Consider the following 21,549-nt stretch of genomic DNA (forward strand, 5'->3'; position numbering starts at 1 on the left):
GATAAGTTATTTTTCACTGTGTTTCTTGGCATGTATGAAGACATTCTAGTGTTTTGATTAATTAGATTAAGGGAAGAGAGACATGTGTAAGCATTCCTTATTAGCTTTATGCAGGACAATATTTAATATACTCCAGTTAATAAAATACATACTTTTTAAGTAAGAAAACATATACATGTTTTTTTTTATTAATATATAGATAGACAGATAGATAGATAGATAGATAGATAGATAGATAGGTAGATAGATAGATAGATAGATAGATAGATAGATAGATAGATTGAACCATGTACTCCAGACGATAGGGGATAAAAGTCCCAGTCACAGCAAGATATATATATATATATATATATATATATATATATACACATATAAATGTATATGTAATGTATTTATATACAATATAATAGATGTGCTTTGAAAAGATGATCTATGAAAACTTGAAGCCGTATAAGTGTATGTGTATGTGTAAATATGACGGTTTGACATCTGGAGACTACCTCACTACTCCTTGGGGGTTCTTTGCAATTAAGGAATATTTATTAAATCTCTAAACCCAAAATATTGTGCTCGTATTTTGGTATTGATCTGCACATCCAAATGTCAGATTTTTTTTTACTTTTTATTTCTATAGCCCAAGTTAGTACACGTTTGTCAATGCAGAATATAAATTTAGGAAGTTGAATTATAATACAACAATACCATTTATTCACAGATAAACTATATAATAATTAAATAGTATTTTTTAGGTCTACCAAACTAAAAAAAAATGAAACACATAAACCAACGCAACTATGTGCATTCCAGTTTCATAAATAATTGAGTTACTGATAAGGAATTACCTATTTTTTATATTAAAAACACAACATCACATTTATATAAATTTAACCCCCAAAAAAATATTTATTTTATTTAATGTGAAATAAGATATGGCAATACAACTATACAACTATTGCTTACAGCAAATATAATAACTATCAAAAAGTAATACATATCCATTATCCATGACCTCAAACATTTATAATTTAAGTAAACATTTAAATGTTTTGAACTAATAAAAATGTTAAAAAAAAATGAATTAAGAAACACATGTTTTGTATAAATTGCTAATTTATATGATACCAAAAAAATCTAGGCATCACATTTATAGCATGGTCAGTTCCTTCCTGTCTTATTTCATACAAAACAACATTACAGTAACCTAACAAAATCCACAATATAGATTATTTTGCTTTATATTAAATAATACATTACTTGCAGGGCAGACTTTTTCTTGTCTAAATTGTATTGAATAATGTTTACTAAAATAAGAAAAACCTCTCTTAGTTCTTTTGGAAAACAAATAGAATATATTCTTATAAAATAATTGCATAAATTGAATAAAAATATATATTTTTTGTAATAAAAATTGCTAAAATATTTTCTCTGTTCCTTTTTTTACAATTATGATCCCAGATGCATCTCTTGAGTACATAATTTTACAAACACTTCTTCTCTCTTAGGACTATTAAAACATCATCATTAAGCTCATCAATATGAAGACAGAAGAAACTCCTTCTGCATGTCGAGAACATTCTTCATTCATTGGATTTGGTCAGTGCCTGTTATTTCATAGTTAATTAATGCTCACTAGACTTGGCCAGCCTGTCCTCATGTATATACTGAATATATATATATATATATATATATATATATATATATATATCTTACTAGTCCTCGGATGGAATGGATGTGGCATATGGCTTAGTATGTACCTTTATCCAATTGGCTCATCAAGTGGAGCTCTTTGAATTTTACCTGGGGGTTCTGGACATCAGACATTATTATCAGGCCTCTAGGTCAGTCTGTCGAATGCCGGTCGCTCTGCCCACTTCTCTACCCAGGTCCCATCCCTTTACCCCCTTTTGAAGTCTATTTGTGGCTAGCCCCTACACATGATTAGCTCACACATTGTCTCAAGCATGTCCCTTCCAGGCTCCCATAAGAAGAAAAGAAGGGAGAGCTCCGGGGCCAGCCCAGGGAAGCTCCTAGGTATGCTCATGATATCTTGTGGTCCAGCCAGTGTTCCCACAATTCCCACACCTGAATCTACCTTACGTCATTGGTGGCTGGTTTTCTAGGTGAGGTAGTTGAGATCTCTACCGAAAGAAGGATAATGAACTTGTAGTCCTTGGGTGACTTCACATTGCAAATCCCCAGTATACAATATGATGTTCCACCTTGAAGCCACATGTGGACCTCTATGAATTGAATAACCTGTCCTGGTAAAGGTATAGGTCACCACGCCACAGGTCACTCCAATGTCCATGACATTTAAATAATTAACCTACCGAATAGTCCCACCTATTTCCACGGGAGATAATTTTCTTTTGTGGAAGCTTGAGAAAAATAGTTTTTTTGCGTTAATTATAAAAGTCAAACGTGAAACATTGTAGGTATAACTACACAACTACATCCTCAAATGAATATATTTATCTGAAAACACTATAAGGAGTTAAGTGTCTACATGTTACAGAGTTTAAATACACTCCAGTTCTGTTTGCATTGGAGATTGACTTTATGGAGGTCAAGTTTAGCTGTGTGTACATAGGATGGAGATTCTCCCTGCCCACACATTTCAAATGCTTCATCACTTAACTTTGAAGGAGTGCCAGAGATAAACTGCAAGATAATATCACAAACAAATTTACATTGTCTGGATTCTTGTTCTAAACAGATACAGTTGCCTGAAAGCTCGAAGGAAACATGGGTCACGTTGTTAAAAATTGGTTGTATGAAAGTGGTGGATAGCACACTGGGACAGAACTCTGCTGCATTGTATATATCTGTAAACCCCCCACCCCAGACATTTGTAAAGTGGGTGCATGCAGTGAGCTTTACGTTATGTGGGTTACGTTTAGACATCTCCCAGGAACAGCATGGCATGGAGTCATTGTTAAAGAGGCATGACTATCCATGCCATTGCCATTAGTAAATGGGTAAAGACACTGTGACTTAGTGAGTGAGGAGTAAGAGTAGCCAGTTTCTACACAAAATCCACCATCAGAAGACCATCTTCTGGGGTCCTGGTAATTAGACTCCAGAAATTCCCAGGTATACCCAAGTATGCGTGTTGCAGTAACAATGAACAGCATTCCATAATGTATAGTAGGTTTTGTAGCAAAATTAGATTTTTCATCCTATTCCAGTTTTTCTAAAGCTCACTGTTCCAAGAACAAACCCCAGAGTGAAATATTATTCTTAGAACAATATTCATCAACCCTTTTGTAACCCACTACTGCTAGCACCACATTTCTTGCAACCACAACTCTCAACGTCAACCAAATACCAAGTGTAATTACCCGTTGAAATTAAACAGTGGTTAGGGGATACACATACCTTTCACTTATAAGCCCTTGCCCTGCATAGCAGCTTCATCCTGAATAAATGGTGGCACTTCAGAAAGGCTGTTTGTATAAAGTGACCCATATGGCACATAAAGTGCAAGGGATCACGAAGATGATCTTCGCCATAGTATGATCTCCACTCCCTCTCACCACTAACAATGGATCAAACCTATTTGCTCCATTTGACAAATGAGAGGTGGTCAGAGGCTAAAAATCTAAAATTAAAACCACCAATGGCTTTAAAATGTTTTGGAAACATTTAGATTTAAATTAAGTCACTCTTTACCTTCTGTATGCTCAACTCTGTGGCAGAACTAGCTCATCTCATCAAATCTTGGGCTAATACGGCTTATTCTTATTAATTTCAGATTCCAAACTCACTGAAGTTTGTGCCGGTTGTGGTAACACCATCTCAGATCGGTTCCTGCTGAGAGTGAATGAGAGATCATGGCATGAATGCTGTGTGAAGTGTGCTGCTTGTCTCCAAACACTTTCTGGAACTTGCTACTTCCGGAACCGACAACTATACTGCAAAGAAGACTACGAGAAGTAAGTCTGTTGGGTTATCATGCCGTATAACATACATACTAAAACTGACTTAAATTGTCAGTTACTGTGAGTAATATAGTAAATATATAGAAAAGGTATTTGCCCTCTTCCCATTTTCCTCTATTTTCGCATATTTCTAACACTTAAATGTTTCATATCATCATGATAATTTTAATAATAAACAAAGATTGTCAGAGTAAATACAAAATGCATGTATAGAAAGAAAAAGCTATACAACCCTACCCGACCCTATGTGAAAAACAAATTACACCTTAGGTACTAAATCAACCAATTAACCAAGTTGAATTAAGAATTGGGTCTAATTTCACAAGACACACCAAGGCATAAATACTGCCAGTCCTATTGAATCTAAACATCAATTAAATAGAACCTGTCCTGTAATGTGAAGTAAGCTGCATATGGTGCCACAATCTAAAGAAATTCCAAAACAGATAAAAAAACAAAGTAATTGACATCTATCGGTCTGGAAAGAGTTACAAAGGCTCTGGGACTCCAACGAACCACTGTGAGAGCCATCATCTACAAACGGAGAAAATCCAGGAGGACACAAAAGAACTCAGTTACAGTCAGCGTTCACAATTCCACAATCAGAAAGAGACTGTGCTAAAATGGCATCCATGGGAGAGTTACAAGGCGAAAGCCACTGCTGACCAAAAAGAGCACAAAAGCTATTCTCACATTTGCCACATTTGGGCTAATATTCTGTCAACTGATGAGTAAAAAGTTGAACTTTTGGAAGACTTTTTGGAAGCTAACACAGCATTCCACATTAAGAACATCATACCAACAGGCAAACATGGTGGTAGTAGTGTGATGCCTCATGTCCTATTCTAATGTCCAGCCATCAGTTTGTAACCTAAAGATCAAGCGCAGTTGGGTTATGCAGCAGGGCAACGATCCGAAACACACAAGCAAGTCCACCTCTGAATGGCTCAAAAGAAACATTGCCTGTTATTGCAAATTGGTGATTGCAGTTGTTGCTGCCAAGGGTGGCACAGCCAGTTATTATGTTTCTGGTGGTTACTTTTTTACATGGGTGATATAGGTTTTGATTAGATCTTTGCCTTCAATAAATGAAACAATAATTTAACAGCCGCATTTTGTGTTTAATCTTGCTGCTCTAAAATTATACTAAAATTAGTTTAGATGATCTGAAACATTTATGTGTGACAAATATGCAACAATTGAAGAAATAGGAAAAGGGCAAATGCTTTTTCACGGCAATATATATATATACCATATTTACCGGCGTATAACACGCACGGGCATATAACACGCACGGGCATATAACACGCATGGCTCATTATTTGCACTTGGCCCACCTCAGCCCAGTCGGGGGTCGCTATTGTAGTCTGTGGTAAACACGAGCGGTTCCTTGACTTCTGGCCGAAACCAGCTGGACATCAGATCTTGGTATATATACTGGCTATAGAGGTCTCTGTTCTGTAAGTCCAGAATATAAAATCCCCCTCCCAAATTCAGGTACCCCAAATCTGTGTCCGAGCTCCACAGTCTTTAGAGTCTATGGTAATTGGGAAAACATGGCAGTCCATACCAGGGTGAAGAAGTAGTCCCAACAGACCCCTAGTACCCACCTCCCCAAAAACAGAACCCTTTCCAAGGCCAGGGCCCTTAGTTTGTATGGAGGAGGCTGGCCCTCAGGCCCTACCAAGTCAAGACATGGAGGCTTCCATGACAGCTAATAAGATGATATATAATAGGATTAAAAATAGCAGAGAAATTATTTTTTATTATTTTCTAATCTTTTTTTCATCTAAAGAGAAACATTTCGGTCTCAAGTGACTGATCAAAACTTTATCCCGCATATTAATGTGAGATTCCTGATCACACTACATCAAATAACTAAAGTTAGTGACTAATTAACTAACTAGGTATAATTTTGGAGTACACACATTCTATCAGGCCCTGTGCTAGGGAGTGATGAAGGGAGAAGATGAGGTCCGCTGTCTCCAGGAAATGTAGGCCTCGGGAGGGGGCCAAGATTAAGCTCCTGCCCTCCCTGCTAAATCGCTCAGTCATGACCTTTTTTCAGGATCAGTGGAACCAACCGTGTTGCTGTTTTGTTTTCTTTCCCAGTAGCTGCATGTTTTCTGGTAGGCAGTAATGCCTTCTCTAGTGGCAGACTTCAGGACTGTACACTTCTGTGCCATTGGCAGGCTAGATGGCTAAACAGATGAGTGCGTCAGAAAAGATACATTTACAGAGAAGGGATTTTAATTTATTTTTCATTTTTGTTACTTTTTTATTTGGTTTGGTATATATTGGGTGAAAAATTGGGAAAATATGTTTGCTGTGTTTTTGTTCCTACGCTATATTGCAAACATCTAATACTTAATGTCTTTCAATTCTTATTTTGAATAACCCTTTGAATGTATATACTTTCAGAAGCACTATACAATTATACATGTAAAAGTAAATAATAAGAAGAATAAAATATCACGTGATGTTATGTGCAGTCTTAATTAAAATAAATAAATATAAGTCAGTGAATTGACATGTTTATCCTACCACGTGGCAACGTTTCGATCCAACAGTTATATCGTTTTATTTTAATTTTGCTATTTTGGATCGGGTGAAGTCCTGCTCGGGTACCAAGAATTTGAGTGCTGCCTAACACGAGCATTGTTATGTATGAACCTAGCCATCTATGAATAGTTTTACTTCAGCTACACTTCAACTTTCAACTTGACAGTGACATTTTTTAACTACGGGTTTAGGTTGTCCCTAAATGCAACCAGGTTGCCACGCTGCTGAAAATTAGCTTTACATTGCTACCTTTTTCTTTTTGTAATGCTCAATGGTTTGTTTGATGTTTGAGGTAACATTTAGCTTAACATCCCGTTTCTCTGCTAGCGAAATTCCGCATAGACAACAGACTTCCAACAAACCAAGATACAACACATAAAAGCCAAGTTATCTCCCAGTTCCTCTTTATCTGGAAAAGAAAGAAAAAAAAAACAAAACATAAATAACCAAGGCTAGGGGTTTTGAAACCTACAAACTTGGGATGAATCAGGGCCTGTGGGATGAGACACGGCCTGATAATCTAGCAGCTGTCGTGTGGTACACACAAGTAAGATGTTGTGTGTAGCGTTGAAATGCTTTAATCCTAGCGCAATGCTTCTTTCGTTGCAGTCCACAGACTTTCCTTGGCACCAGGTTTAAAGAGCGTGATCCTTGAATACTCGGTTTATATCTTATCATAACCTGTCAATAACACACAAAAAAAATGCATCAGTGTGCTGGTGCGTTAAATGTGTGTGAGATTTTCTGTGCTCTGCTGGACTTTGAAGCTCGAGTTTGTGAATTGTAAAATGTGGGGGCTGTCAAAAAAGAGTTTAATAATCTACTTCTCCTTCTATGAGGATTTTCTTTGAACTCTCTGTTTTTCCGCAGTAGTCTGTTGCTTGTTTTAAAATGTTATTTTATAGGCACCTGCATGTGTACTATTTGCTCATTTATTGTAACTATACTGTATATTTGTTGACATGGGTGCAACTAGGCCAAAATAATATCTTAATTTTTGTGTAATATACATATGTGGTCCAAGAACAATAGTAAAACTGAATTTTTAGAAGTTGTTTGTTGTCGAAATTAAAGGATCTGCAGTTGGGGTTATGCAAGTTGACAGGCCAAGTTCAATTTGGTTTGTTACTTGCATTGTTTGAATATAACATAGATTTTTAATACCCTCTGGGGCATTTCTGAAAAGTTCTAGGTATGGTTGTTGGTCGGCTAGAAGGTATGTTCTCATAAACATCTAGTTATGGATGAGCCTTAAGCAACAAAGATAATATGGCCTTATGGGCAGGCTGGTAAAGCCATAGGCTTTTGGATCCTTATAGGACAGAAGGCTGGCCAATTTTGCAGAAAATGTGATTTAGACATAAATTTGGTAAATGATTGAAGCAAGCAGTTGGCAGCCCAAGTAGCCAGATAAATATTTAGTACAGCATCTCTGCCTATTTTGTTTTGATAGAAAACTATCCAACAGGTCTACAATTATATACAGACATAGAATCCCATCATCCACTACCTTGACCACAGGACCATAGGTCAATCTATTGTAAGGAGTAAGAAGGAAAGTGGTATTATATTGTGGATGGTACATCAGTTATGGAAAACGTCAGCTAGTCTTATATAAGTTATGGATTCTGCCTAAAAAATGAGTATTGGAGGTTTGGCACCTGTGGGGAGCACCTGCAAGAATATGTAAGGTGACGTTAATTCTATTATTAAAACACTATAATCCATAGTTGATATAATCTATAAGTGGTCGAAGTTTCACACTCCTGATCTAAAATCAGTGGATCAGGGTGTTAGCCATCATTGATGTACTTAAGCCAGGGATAGCCTGAGGCCTAACCCAGGGCAGCACACTCCAAAGTTGCCATCCAGAACCTAGATTGTGAAGGAGGTCCTCTTTTAACGCTGTGTGTCCTCTGTGCAAACAACATTATGCACCAACGTGCCAACTCAGAAGGCCACTGCTTTGAGCGAGAAATACTACAGGGATCTGCCATGCATGCATAGATCTCCATACTGTAAATGGTTGGTTTCTCCAATTGGCTCGTTGATTTGCAGCGCACTGGAAAGCCCATTTGGCCAATAGGGTGATCTGTCCCTGGTAGTATGGGGTAGCTGCTAAAGCCCCAACCCTAGCTGCTCTTAGCCATGCATGCCACATCATTTTTGTCAGCACCGTTTCTGGGGGCTTATTCCATACAGCTATGGCAACTTTTTTTGTGACAACGTTGTGTAGCTCTTTAAAAACATTTCCATAACAGTAGTAAATGTCAGTAAATCATATTAAGATATCATACAGTATTTTGTCTATATCTTGCATTTGTGTGTGCATGCAATGTAAAATATTTCTAACGGTGAAAACATTATGAATGTGTTTAATTACTAATTCCTTTAAATAGGAAAAAAAATACGGTGATATGGCCCTTCATATTTCCATATTACATCACGCCTGCCTTAATTTTTGTTTGACTTCCTACGTAACCTTTCATTGTGTTGTAATCCAGGATCCTAGAAATGTAATTAAACACTGCTCATACATGTTTAATATCCCCCCCTTTCTCTCTGAATTTATTACAACTGTAATAAAAGACGATTTTAAGACTGGTCCCATGGGCATCCTTCTTTTCTTGCAGGGATAGCCTCTGGCATTTTGGCTTTATATGACCACACAGGATATTGAGCTTATCTTGAATCCTTCCTATTATGCAGAAGGGGATATCCCTTTCTATATGATATTCTAAACAGCCCAATCTGAAGATCAGTTCATAGCAGGGATAGAATTAGTAATGCAATAAGAACAATACCTTCTGTGAAATTTCTGCACATCATTTATACGGGAGTGTGGACTTCATCTGTGAAGCCGTTTAACTGAGAATGCTGGCATTTTCTTCGTATGATTAATAATAAAAATATAACATGCTCTGATTGTCCGTCAACAGTACCTTTGCTTTTATAAGGTCTTAAACTCATGGACATTGCTATAATAATTTATGGACTAATCCACCAGACTACAAATTGCTGAGAGACAAAATGTAACTGTTTAGTTGATTTAAAAATTAGGAAAGGAAAGTTAGCTTAATGCTAGGCTATAAAGGTTGGATATTGAATCCTTCAGCCCTTAATTTGTGATAATAATTAATAATCAAGAATGTTGGAATGTAGACAAACATGATGGTCTGTAAGACCTACCTACGTTTAGAGTCACCTTCAGTCTTTCTCCAGAAAGGACAATGGAGTCCATAGGTGTTTTTGCAATTCGTGCTAGGCCATTTGTTGATTCCTGCAGGACTTCTGGAAGTCATGTACGCATGGCAAACTTGTGAACTACATGAAAACTAGCTATAGCTACTTCAGAATGTAGTCTAAATAATTATTTTTACGTTTTTGAACCAATCTGAGGACATTTTGAGCACACTTTTCCACCAGAATCCAGTTATCTCTATAATAAGACAGACCTGGGTAACTAGCTAGGTAAACAGTACGCCACCACATTGTTTCCAAACAGATGAGCTCAGTAGTGGCTTTCAATGCTTTTTTTTTTAAGTTAAATTAACAGCAAAACCTTCAAAGTAAAATACACTGTTGAATAAAATTGGTTGAAAACCATTGTCATGCCCCAGAGGCAATTTTATTTGCATTTTGCCCTTACGTCCTTGAGACAATTTTGCTGTCATTAAACTGCTATTGGGCTAAAAAGACGTTTATTACATAACACAGATTGTTGCAATTTTCAGGCAATCTAAATGATACAGACCCTGTGGCCGGTGACACTGTTGCTTACTGTAGCATTCCCCAAATGTTGTTTACTGAGAGGTTTTTAATATGTAAGAATTATCAATCTGTCCACGTTGTCCCCTTAATTATCTCGTACTTAGATATACAGCAAAAATATTTGAAACTAGACAAATTATGTAAGTAGGAAAATCCAGAATTAGCTATTGGGACTTCTGGAGCACATTGCATGCATTCCTTCTGATCCTTTTTATTCAAGGAGCTCAAGAAATCTAGTGGGTATTAGTCTGTCACATTGTATACAACCTTTAAGTTACAATAATGTGAATATAAACTGTAGAAAATGTGTTTCTAAATCATTAAATTAAAGCCAAGGCACTACCCTGTCCCCTAACCATGCCTCTATCCCACCTACAATCCTTGCGATCTCTGTGTGTGTTGTGTTGCTTCTCCCATGTTGTTTGCACCATTTTCAAACAAGAATGGCACTTTTTGACTGAATTAGTAAAGCAATATATAGGATTTATACAAAGAATAACAAAATATAGAAGACATACATACATACAGTTAATTCTATATTAAGGGTGAACTAGGAAAAATACATATTCTACCCTTTTGGGGTCACTGGTTGCTGTTGCTGAGCCTCTTCCAAGATTGGCTGGAGTTCCACGGTGGTCTCGAGGCCCTGAAGTCACCCAATAACTTTTGCTCTGTTGCAAGTAGTGAAAACTGGTTTATTAGGAAAAGTCACAGAATCTATACAATACAGAACAATGTTATTTCTTAAACACTTAAAATTCTTATCCAAAGCAACTGACTCCCAAAGGCGCACAAGGGGGCCTGATCACATATAGGGAGATCTGCCTCCGGCTTAGCGATGGAGGGTCTCTTATGGACCTAAAGCTTAGCTGGCGTAGGACAAAATATGCCATTGGAAGGAAGTTTGGTTTTCAGTAACCAATGAGATGGATGGATAGTATCTTCCTTTTCAATAACTCAAAAAATAACTAACTCTGGGTGCCAACAATATTCCATTATGTCAAAATGTAAATATGGGGCTGTGGTGTATTTTTCTCTCCTGGTCAGAAAAATTAGCAACTACGGATACATTTTTAATCTTTTCTACATTCCATGTTACTATAATTAAGGAAGATATTCAGTCTTTGTAGAAGGCTTGTAGAGGCTTTGTAGGATGTCATTGACTATTGCCAATATATTTTATTTCATTTATAGTAAATGCCTGGTTATGTTTGATACAAAAAATATCTTTAGGGGACAATTCCAGGAACACAGAATAATCTGTTTGGGACAAGGGACTGTCATCTGAAAACGGAGACATCTTTTTACCATATTTTAGGGGCCCTAAGCTAAAAGATTTAGGTGCCTCGGGCCCTCAGCTCTAATACACGTGATGAAAGGACTGTAATATTTACAAGCTTTGAGGACTCAATGTCTCCCACCTGTCCCTACAACCTCAGCAGGGATGCCTAATTCTTTATATGCTTATATAGTAGCATCATCATCATTGTTTTACACATAGTTCTCACATATCAGGTTAATTATATATTATATGATATTAAGAAATTATTGAAAAAATGAATGTTTACCACCTCTAAAATATTATTGGAATTAGGTTATTTAAGGCACATATAAGCTAATTTTCTCTCTATTCAATGAAACCTTAATATTACAAATTGAACTATGAAATATTGTAATATTTACTTAGTAAAATTAGTTTATATGTTATAAAGAACATATAAACATAAATATATATATATTATAAATAAATATAATATTCCTACAAAACTATTAAAGTTAGCATAAAGTAACATCATTTATCTATTTTACAATATTGTAAATAGTAATGTTATTTCTACAATTAAATGTAATTATACTGATTGAATGCGCTAGTAATTATATGTAATTACATTTCTAAAATAAGTTAAAAAAAATGTGAATAGTCATTGATAAAAAGGGCCTAAAATAAAATAATGGAGTCTAGATGTAAGCACACATATGTTGTATTTTATCTTTTTTATTTGAAAACTTTAATTACTGGTTTTAGTATAAATAAACTGGAGGATAATTAACTATTTTATAGTTACTATAATTCACTAATAAAGGTTGTTAATTCATTTTGATCTCCAAAAGTAGCTGAAATGAATACTTGTAGTATATTGCGAGAACTACATGTTTGGAAGTGGATTCACTTTCATATCTTGTATTTCCCAGAGGGAGAGACTTTTATTAGCATCCAAAAGCAATAAGAACCACCAGAGAGGATTCTGGGAAATTTTAATAAAGAAGACAAGGCTGTGAAATGTAATCAAATGTCTGATCAGATTACCTGATGCCTTAGAGTCACAGATCTCATAAAAAGTGGTGGGTTGTCACTTACTCAAACACTCAGAGTCTGTAAGGTCGGGGGCTCAGTAAAAAAAATTGCCCACTCCAAAGCCAATGCCATTTTCTTTAGGACAGCTCTTATTTTCTAGATGATTTGGGGGAAGGGTTTAGCCATTAATTACTTAAAACAAAGCAAGAATACCCAACGAATCCCATTCAGAAAACACCTAAGGCATAAATATTGGAGATTCCATCACTCTATATGGCCATATATTGCTTAGCCCAACGCTACATCAAAGTAACCCAAGTTCGTTAATCCAATCTAATTTTTCTTGGCTATATTGCTTACCTAGGAGGTGAATCAATGGGACTGCTTTGTAACCCAAAAGGGACACTCAAGCAATTTGCAGCCTTTTCTGGACACCATTAATAAGGCACAAGGGGCTACCCAACTCTAAGGTTTGATCGTAACCTGTAAATATGCCCGTCACAAAAAAATATACAAGGAGGAGCACACACTCTAAAAAGCATAAAAGGTATACACGTTCAGATAAATTACTTAAATCCTCATTAAATTAGCAATGATTCCAACGCCCAACCAATTAAAGCAATTTATCAACATGTGTGGACTGAACATTAGTGTATAGCTGGCATCAAATAAATTGTGTCTCTAGAGATGGACACGTGGATTGATTATAAACAGATAATATCATGCAACATTTTTACAAAAACCTAGAAACAATAGATATAAGCAGCTATGGCAATAGTTCCTTGCGTTCCTGGCTGTAGATAGATATAGAGACAGACGGGGTCTTACCCTACAAGCAAACTAGATAGCAGCTAGGGCACTGGGTAGGGGGTCGTCACTATAAGTTTCTCCCCCATTTTACCAAGCATGTGCGTGTAGAATGTCGGAGACATAGTCCTTGTAGGGTTCTAGAAACCATAAAGTCCGACCCATTGATGCCAAACAATGCCCAAGGAGCAGGTGATAATGGCTCAAAAATTAATACTGTGGGCTCCTACATCTTTTAACTTGTTTTAAAGAGGAAGGAAGGACAGGAAGAGAGAGATATAGATATGAAGACAGAGGAAAGATGGAAATAGAGAGAAAGAAAGACAAAGAAGACAGTACGGATTGTTGATGTATCTGTCTCCATCGTTGAATCTGTCTTCATGCACGTATCTTGAGATAGATGTATATACACAACTAGAGAAACAGGCAGAAGCGCACATGGTACATACACACAGTAAAATATATTGCTGTCAGATCCCTGTTAGTGTTTAATCCTGCAATAATTTCATTTCATTCTCCTGTTGATACAGGGTTACATAGCAGAGATTTATTATCTGCTAGCACTGGTAATCCAGACATTATTACCTCGCCTTAACTGGATTCTAGCTATATTAAAAAAAGGGGGCTATTCCGGAGCTACTGACGGCAGGACCGATACAAAGGGCCTTATGTCATAATGCAGGCTGACATGGTGTTTATTAGCTGTGAGCTGCCTGTGTTTTTCTAATTACAAAGGAGAAAATGCACTGGAGGCATAAGGGAGAGAAAACACAGTTGTATTTGTTAACCTATATGCTGCCAGATAACTCTAAAGACATATGGCGATAGTGTTGGGGTATGGTGCAAAAGGAGGAGTTATACGGAGGGTTTGTATGGAGCAATAGGAGGCGCTATAAGGACAGGTTATATAGAACAATAGGATGAGGGTGGCCCCCTGAGGTCCTCCTTCTCCTGCATGGAGGTGAGGAGAGTATGCGTCTGGGTTAAAGAGGCTGCCTAGACAACAGACATGAAAGGGATGGGCAGTAGGTAGGGCCAAATGCTACGCAACTGCGTTCGTGATCAAACGTGATGGTTGTCAATATTAATTGAAGACATAACGGCAAGGGGTTATAAGAAATTATAGGCATTACAGTGAAGGGCTATATGGAGTAATAGAAGGAATTGTAGAGGCTGGTTATATAGGGTATATGGGGTGATATGAAGCGTTATAGAGATAGCTTATATGGAATAATAGGAGAAGTTATAGGTGGCGTGTGTGAAGGTATCAAAAAAATTATTTTAGGCAGATAGGAAACAGGGCAATGAGAGGAGAGATATGGAGGGATTATCAGAGCTGCCTATGGGAGTTTATGGCTACTGCGATAACTCCCGAGATGATGAGTGTAAAAGCAGAAATTATATTTTGGAGATGTAGGAAGACTTTCACCCACCCAGGGTGTATATAAAAACAGGAGCAATAGTAAGAGGCCATGCAAATTATTATGGATTATGTGCTGTATGAAAGCAACATTCAAATGGAGGTGGTACTGTTGTTAAAGGTTGTGTAACTGAGTGTGCATGAGATACAAGAGCCCTTACTATAATACCTTTACAATTCCTAATTGAAAAAATAATATGTTATGTATATTTTCTGATATCACATTTCTTATTTATCCCCAACATTTGCTGTTGCCAATAACACCATTTATATATTTATTGCAAACATTGTAGTGAGTGTCAGGGATGTTACAGTGATTTCATGGTAAGTGGACCGATTTGTGGTGTTTTCCAATGTCTGGCGCTGACTCAATTTTATTCTACCCTGATTTAATAATATTTGAACCGCCCCATCGGGCTTTCTCGCTGGCGTATCACCCGTGAAACCCTGATTGAATGTAAGTAATTCAAGTCATAGGGACAGTGGCGTATTCTGGCCTAGGCCATATAATACTAGTCCTAGAGTGGCAATTCCAGAGCGGGTTGCCACCATTAACAAGTGCCTACAATATAATCATTGTAATCGATCATTACGGGTTTAATATCTGGTAGAACCAGCTTACTTGTAAGGTTCCTAGGAATGGTGTTCATCTGGTGCCATGTCATGCCATGTGTTGGTCATATTAAGGAATAACTGGAAATTCATTTGGTTAATAACCAGAATGCCCTTCTTTTTTTACAGGCTTTTTGCCACCAAATGTAACAGTTGTTTGAAAACAGTGATGCCATCAGAGCTTATAATGCGTGTCCTCAATAACGTGTACCATGTTGCCTGCTTCTACTGCTGTGAGTGTGAGAAGAGGCTGGAACGTGGAGATGAGTTCGTTTTGAAAGAGGGACAACTATTGTGCCGAAGTGACTACGAGAGAGAGAAAGAAATGCTCAGCACATTCAGCTTGACCCCTGCTGGATCAGGTCAGTTGTTTTGATCAACCTGGCACCCAACACCAAAGGGAAGATCAATCTCTGGGTTCTTGGTTGAAGGCATATCTCTTGAGGGTCAGAGCATCCGCCATATTCACAAACTCACATTGGAGGCCCCTGTTCCCTACTCCCTTTGTAGGGCCATAAATCGTGCTAGGCACTCACTGAATGTGATCCCTCCATAATATGGAAATTAATCTGTTTATCTGTGCCTGGTTGATCTCTCTCTTTTTATCCTTGGCAAACCCCTCAGGAGATTGAATGGCACACATTAAGTAATGAGTCTTTAGTTTGCCTCTTACTTAAGCTGGAGACTTCAACGGGTAACAGAAGCAGGCAACCTTGGGTTCCTGGGGATTGCATGGGCACTGGGCTGCTGCTATTGTGTCCTGTGGTTAATATTGGCCATGTATCACATGACCCATGTCCAATGTGTTCCACACAGTTAAAAGTGAAGATGAGGATGGCAGTCATCTGCAGGGCAAAGGAAGTGATGATGGTAAAGACCTGAAAAGATCAAAGAGGCCACGGACCATACTTACAACACAACAGCGCCGGGCCTTCAAAGCTTCATTCGAAGTGTCTTCCAAGCCATGCAGAAAGGTAGAATCATTACGCATAGAATATGTTTATGGAGTGTATCATGTAAATAATTGATCCTCTTAGCAGCAAGAACAGGAATTTTCTTCAAGAAGTATTGTAATAATAAAGTTAAGATCTTCCTCAAGAGCTCTCCCATCTTTTATTAGAAACTGTATAATCTGGTAGCTATAGATTATATTGCAAAGCATTCCTCCAATATCTAAGAGCTCCCTAAGGCTCAGAGAGGCTCAGTGGTGACATCTCCATGAATGTCATACGATGGAGAAATGTATAGACAAGTTTTTGTTATGAGAATATTGCAATATTGATAGAATTTTCATCTGTACATTTAAGTAAAATGACTCCATAAATAGTAAGGTTTTGCCATATTGGAAGAAAACTATAATTTTTTAAGTATTTTATATCCAAACTAGTAAAAGAATATATTTTATTCACTAAATAATGATTTGCGTGTAAATTGAGCTAAGATTAATAAATGTATCTCATTGTATAAATTATGCCTTTTGATGGACCCATCTCACCGGGCTTCTTCTGGAACAGGGGCTGAGTTGGTAGCGCATAATGCATACTTGAATCATTTAATTACAGTAACTATATATAATATTGACACGTAATTTCACTTATTTGCAGGTGAGAGAAACATTGGCAGCGGAGACAGGGCTGACTGTGCGCGTTGTTCAAGTTTGGTTCCAGAACCAAAGAGCAAAGGTAGTAATTTGCCCATGATATAAGTAAGAACCCCCCAAAAACATTGTATTTTATCTGCTACAGTGTCATAAAAGTGTTACAAGTGTTATAAAGGGGTGGATATAATATATGTGACACTGATCACTGGTACATATGACATTAAAACACCTAAGTAAGATAGATACTGACTAAGACTCATATAAACAAATGATAATTGATAAGCATCAAAAAAGTAGGACTTAGCTTCCAGATGAAACAAAAGCAACATTCACTTGGTGTTACTGTTCCTTGGAGATGGCTTCTCACCAGTGGCACTGATACATCTGAGATAAAGGCAAAATGCCATTAATGATTTTATATGTAATTGAAAGTGTTTGTAGTGGAGATATTGTGGAGTTATTTTACCCGTACTGGTCCCGCTTTGAGTGTTTCAGTTGGAGACTGTTATTGTCTATATTTTCCTACATAGTGGTGATGGTTGAGTTTGTATTGTATAGGCCATTGACCTTGGAGTTTTGTTGCTGTTATGTTCCTCTAAACTATAGTGTTAACAGCGTGAAGTGGTCAAGTGGTCAGTTCCATTGCAAGTGGAAGTGACCAGGACACCATCATGGGACTCTTTCAGACACCACCAATTACTACTACGCTACTTATCTTGCATCACCACATGTTGATCTTCGGTGATATCATACTCATCAATCTATATCCTCTGTGAAAAAAAAAACATTTGAAACAATTCTGTGTTTCTTAGATGAAAAAAATTGCTAGAAGGCAGCAGCAGCAGGATCACGAACAACTTGGAACACAGCGGCTCGGGTCTGGCCGCGTGAATCGCGCAAGCAGCAGACAAAGCAACGATGACAGCGAAGGTGAAAACAAAAATCCATGATACATATTTTATGTGTACTACATAACTACTGTGTCGTCGTGTTGTAACTACTACATGTAGCTACAACATAAGATGTCTTACGGAGGAGAAGAGTACAGAACGTTTGCAGGTTTCAAATATTTCATTTTTCCAATATTTTGTTCAGATCAATATAATCTTTTTTATTTTACTTAATCAATTCTCAGTTTAGTAATAAGACCATAAAGACAGGAAGTAAAATGGTTGCACTGATGCACATAGGGTGATGGACCCAAACTCTATTGCAGTAAGTTCCATGGATAAAATAACTACAAGGAACTGTAACCTTGTTACAGTTGCTTCTGATGGCTGGCTAGGCGTATGTAATTCTGAATAGAGATAAGGAAGGAATCCTTGAAGGATACAGTAAGCACACTCTTTAGTTTTTTTATGTTACTTTTTGAATCTAAGAAGAAGTGTTGGAAGTGTACTAGAAGAGCACTTGGTGGCGAGAGTGGCTAAAACATTGAAGTGTTTTTTGGTCCATCAGATGGTGGCAGTGGAATGGAAGGCGTGATGGTGCCATACTCCAGAATATCGCAGCAACAGGTCTTGCCGATTGACCATAATGTATATAACACAGATCTCTACAGACAGGGCCTAACACCTCCTCAAATGCCTGGTGATCATTTGCATCCATATGGTGAGTACTCTCAATACTATACACAACTAAATCATCTGTTTTGGTAAAAGTGAAATTTCTAATTATGATAGCAGGACACAATTTCTGGAGGAGGTGCTGAGTAATTATAAACATTGGCTTAAATGGTAACAACCAATCAGGAGAAAGATAGACAGACCAATCGGTGAGAACTAGGGCAAAGATGATAGTGGTGGGGGAAAAAAGTCCATATATGGGGAACTGTGGGCCCAATTTGAGAACAAAACCCACAATTTGATTTACTGGTGGCATCCGAGGACAACCTTTAAAAGAAACCATTATCCATCTCCAAAGGGCTATGTGCTGCATCCTCCTGACTAATAAGTCATTATGATTGCCCAGTGTTATAATTTAGGTGTCCACATCAGCCGTGTCCTACAGGGCTAAAAGGCAAACAGCTATGAATGTCAGGAGTAAAGTCATCACATTGCCAAATACACAATATATTGAGTAATACACTGTTAGCATAAATCCACTGAAACGCAATACTAAAGCAAAAGAAGAGAAAAGAGTTTGAGAAACAAAACACTAATATTAATGATATCATAAAATATAACCTTTCATTCGTAAAGCTCAAAATGAAAAGAAATAATAAGTAAATCCAGGGGCTGAAGAAGCCGTTTGTGTGCATTCTCCCCGTTTACCGACCTGACCCCCCTGCTCTTTCTATCTTAGATTAGTCTTAGATTAACCTATATACCTTTTAATCACATTGATCCTTTGGATTGTGGATTTGCTTGTTGTTCCATAATGATAAATACTCAGAATAAACTTTGAGATTCCTATAAAATATTTTTTTCCTCCTCGTATCACTTTGTTGTCTCTGGTCTGACTTGTCGTCAGTGCACTGTACAGTGATCTTTTCTGCTTTGCAGATGCCGAGAGTGTTTTCCATGACATGGACAGCGAAAGCCTCAATTATCTTGGAGGTTCTCTCCTGACGTCCTCTGAGGCCAACAATTTACAGGCTCGTGTGGGCCCCATTGACCGTCTCTACTCCATGCAGAGCTCTTACTTTGCCTCCTGACCTTAGAAATGAAACCATAACTGTGGTTTTCCATCTAATGATTGGTGTCCATTGGTGCTTTTTTTGGCTTTAAAGAATATTTGTAGACATCTGGCAGCTTTCAAAACTTAATGACAATTGTTTGGAACCTTTGAGGAATGTTTATGCCAGAATATATTGTCCCACAGATGTACAGTAGGATAGCATTTGAGTTACACATGACCTCCAGGCGAGGGCTGACTAGAGGCAGGTTTTCAGAATTTTGTGCCACTACCTGAGCCTTTGCGTGTTTTTACCTGCAATTCCACATATAACCACCAGGGGTCCAGCACAACATGGACATTTAGAGTATGACTGGATGATTTCTGTGCTCCTTTTATGGATAAACATAAATCTGTTTTGGACACAACTGGATAGCACACATTGAGTGTGTTGTCCGCCCAATGTGTTTTGGGCTGCTTCATTAATGGGTCCCTTGCCGGCTTTTAATTTAACATGCGTAGTGATCTGCACGGAATAGCCGCCCTATTAGGCACATCACAAACAAGTCCACAAAAACTAGGGGTGTTACATAATTTTCCAATCATAACCCTGCCTAATTTATTTATAGGTATATATCCAGATCATATTTTTCATCTACAACCCACAAGCCCATCTACAGTCCAGGCTCTTGTGTTTATAACAATACTTCTGTAAAACGTCTACCGCTTACCAGAACTGAAGGCTTGACTTGGAAATCAGAGTTTTATTGTGTAACAGAGAAAAATGCAGGAGATTTTCCAGGACTCAATGCCCTGGATGTCTGCCATTTCAAAGATAGCTACGGCTGATAATCATCTTGCAGAAACATATTTTTTATTGTTACAAATGTGCGTTACTTTTAACCAGAGTGTTAGAAGAATTACAGATGTGGAATTTTAGAGGAGACGAGAAAACATTAATGGGCAGATAATGTTTACTATTAACGTTTTCAGAACCTTTTGAGATCTACATTGTTGTTACTATCCGGCCTGAAATACCTTGTTCTGTTACGGGGAATCGGACATCCAATTAGTCCCGCTGCTGATAGTAAGTAAGACGTCCGTTGTATAGACCATCAATAACGCTTATAGACAAAGGAGTGGAAAAACCAAGATATAGTATAATGGGCATAACTGGAAATGTCCCTTTCTGTTCGGGGTGAGTCGGGACAGTAGTGGGCGGGGAAGATTATGTGGATGGGCATGGCTGATGTCCCCTGTGGGCGGGTTAACAATGTTGTGGGTGGGGATTAGCCCCAAATGCTTTACACTTGGACTGGGGTAGGAGGGGGAAATGGGCAGGGAGTGGGTCATCCCTAAATGCTGCTCCTGCACCCGTGAGATTTTGAGCCATGACCTGGAGACCCAGAGAAGCAGCGCTTCACTCTGAGTCTCTGGGCCATGGTTCCCAGGTATGGTAATAGACAAAATTAAAAATAACATACAGTGAAAAGGGAAAATCACATGGATTCAGTTGTACTTTTAAAATGTTCCTGGTGAGGCATACATAAGTGGTGCCAAAATCTATTTCATAGGAGAATAGATAATTAATAGTTAATTAAATAATAATCATTATGTCATTCCTAGAGGTCGGGGTGAGCTTTCTTAGCGATAACTGCCAGAACCCTGAGTTCTTGTGCAGTATTACATTTTTGCTTATATGGTAATGACCAACTCACTCTTCCGAAATTGTATTATAATTATTTATTGATTTATATAGCGCCATCATATTACACAGCGCAGTTTACAGTGGGTGAACAAAATTTGTATAGTATGTGTAGTATATTTTTCCGAATAATTTCAGTGTCTTGTAAAACTGTTGGGAGCGTGTAAGACAATACAGTTTTAATACTCTGTACTACTTCTTAATTAAGCTATGGATGTT

At 37.6% G+C, this 21,549-nt stretch overlaps 1 protein-coding gene across 1 annotated transcript; it reads left to right on the forward strand.

Annotated features, from left to right (window-relative positions):
* Window positions 1-1,535: 1,535 nt before the first annotated feature.
* LOC149279097 (LIM homeobox transcription factor 1-alpha-like) lies at window positions 1,536-19,665 on the forward strand. Its single transcript, XM_089501405.1, has 8 exons — window positions 1,536-1,599; window positions 3,755-3,935; window positions 15,539-15,771; window positions 16,226-16,383; window positions 17,014-17,091; window positions 17,822-17,903; window positions 18,468-18,620; window positions 19,514-19,665. Exons 1-8 carry the CDS (start codon window positions 1,536-1,538, stop codon window positions 19,663-19,665), a joined length of 1,101 nt encoding a protein of 366 aa, XP_089357531.1.
* Window positions 19,666-21,549: the final 1,884 nt, after the last annotated feature.

The sequence above is a fragment of the Sceloporus occidentalis genome, unplaced genomic scaffold, assembly GCF_023333645.1.
Source record: "Sceloporus occidentalis isolate IW3139 unplaced genomic scaffold, rSceOcc1.0.p SCAF_174, whole genome shotgun sequence".
NCBI classification, from domain to species: Eukaryota; Metazoa; Chordata; class Lepidosauria; order Squamata; family Phrynosomatidae; genus Sceloporus; species Sceloporus occidentalis.

What these genes read in the sequence shown, in the direction of transcription:
- LOC149279097 (XM_089501405.1), top strand. Translation starts at nt 1,536, where the DNA reads ATGAAGACAGAAGAAACTCCTTCTGCATGTCGAGAACATTCTTCATTC. An exon ending in TCCAGAACCAAAGAGCAAAG is followed by an intron (nt 17,092 to 17,821) that starts GTAGTAATTTGC and finishes TGTGTTTCTTAG; the next exon opens with ATGAAAAAAATTGCTAGAAG. An exon ending in TGATCATTTGCATCCATATG is followed by an intron (nt 18,621 to 19,513) that starts GTGAGTACTCTC and finishes TCTGCTTTGCAG; the next exon opens with ATGCCGAGAGTGTTTTCCAT.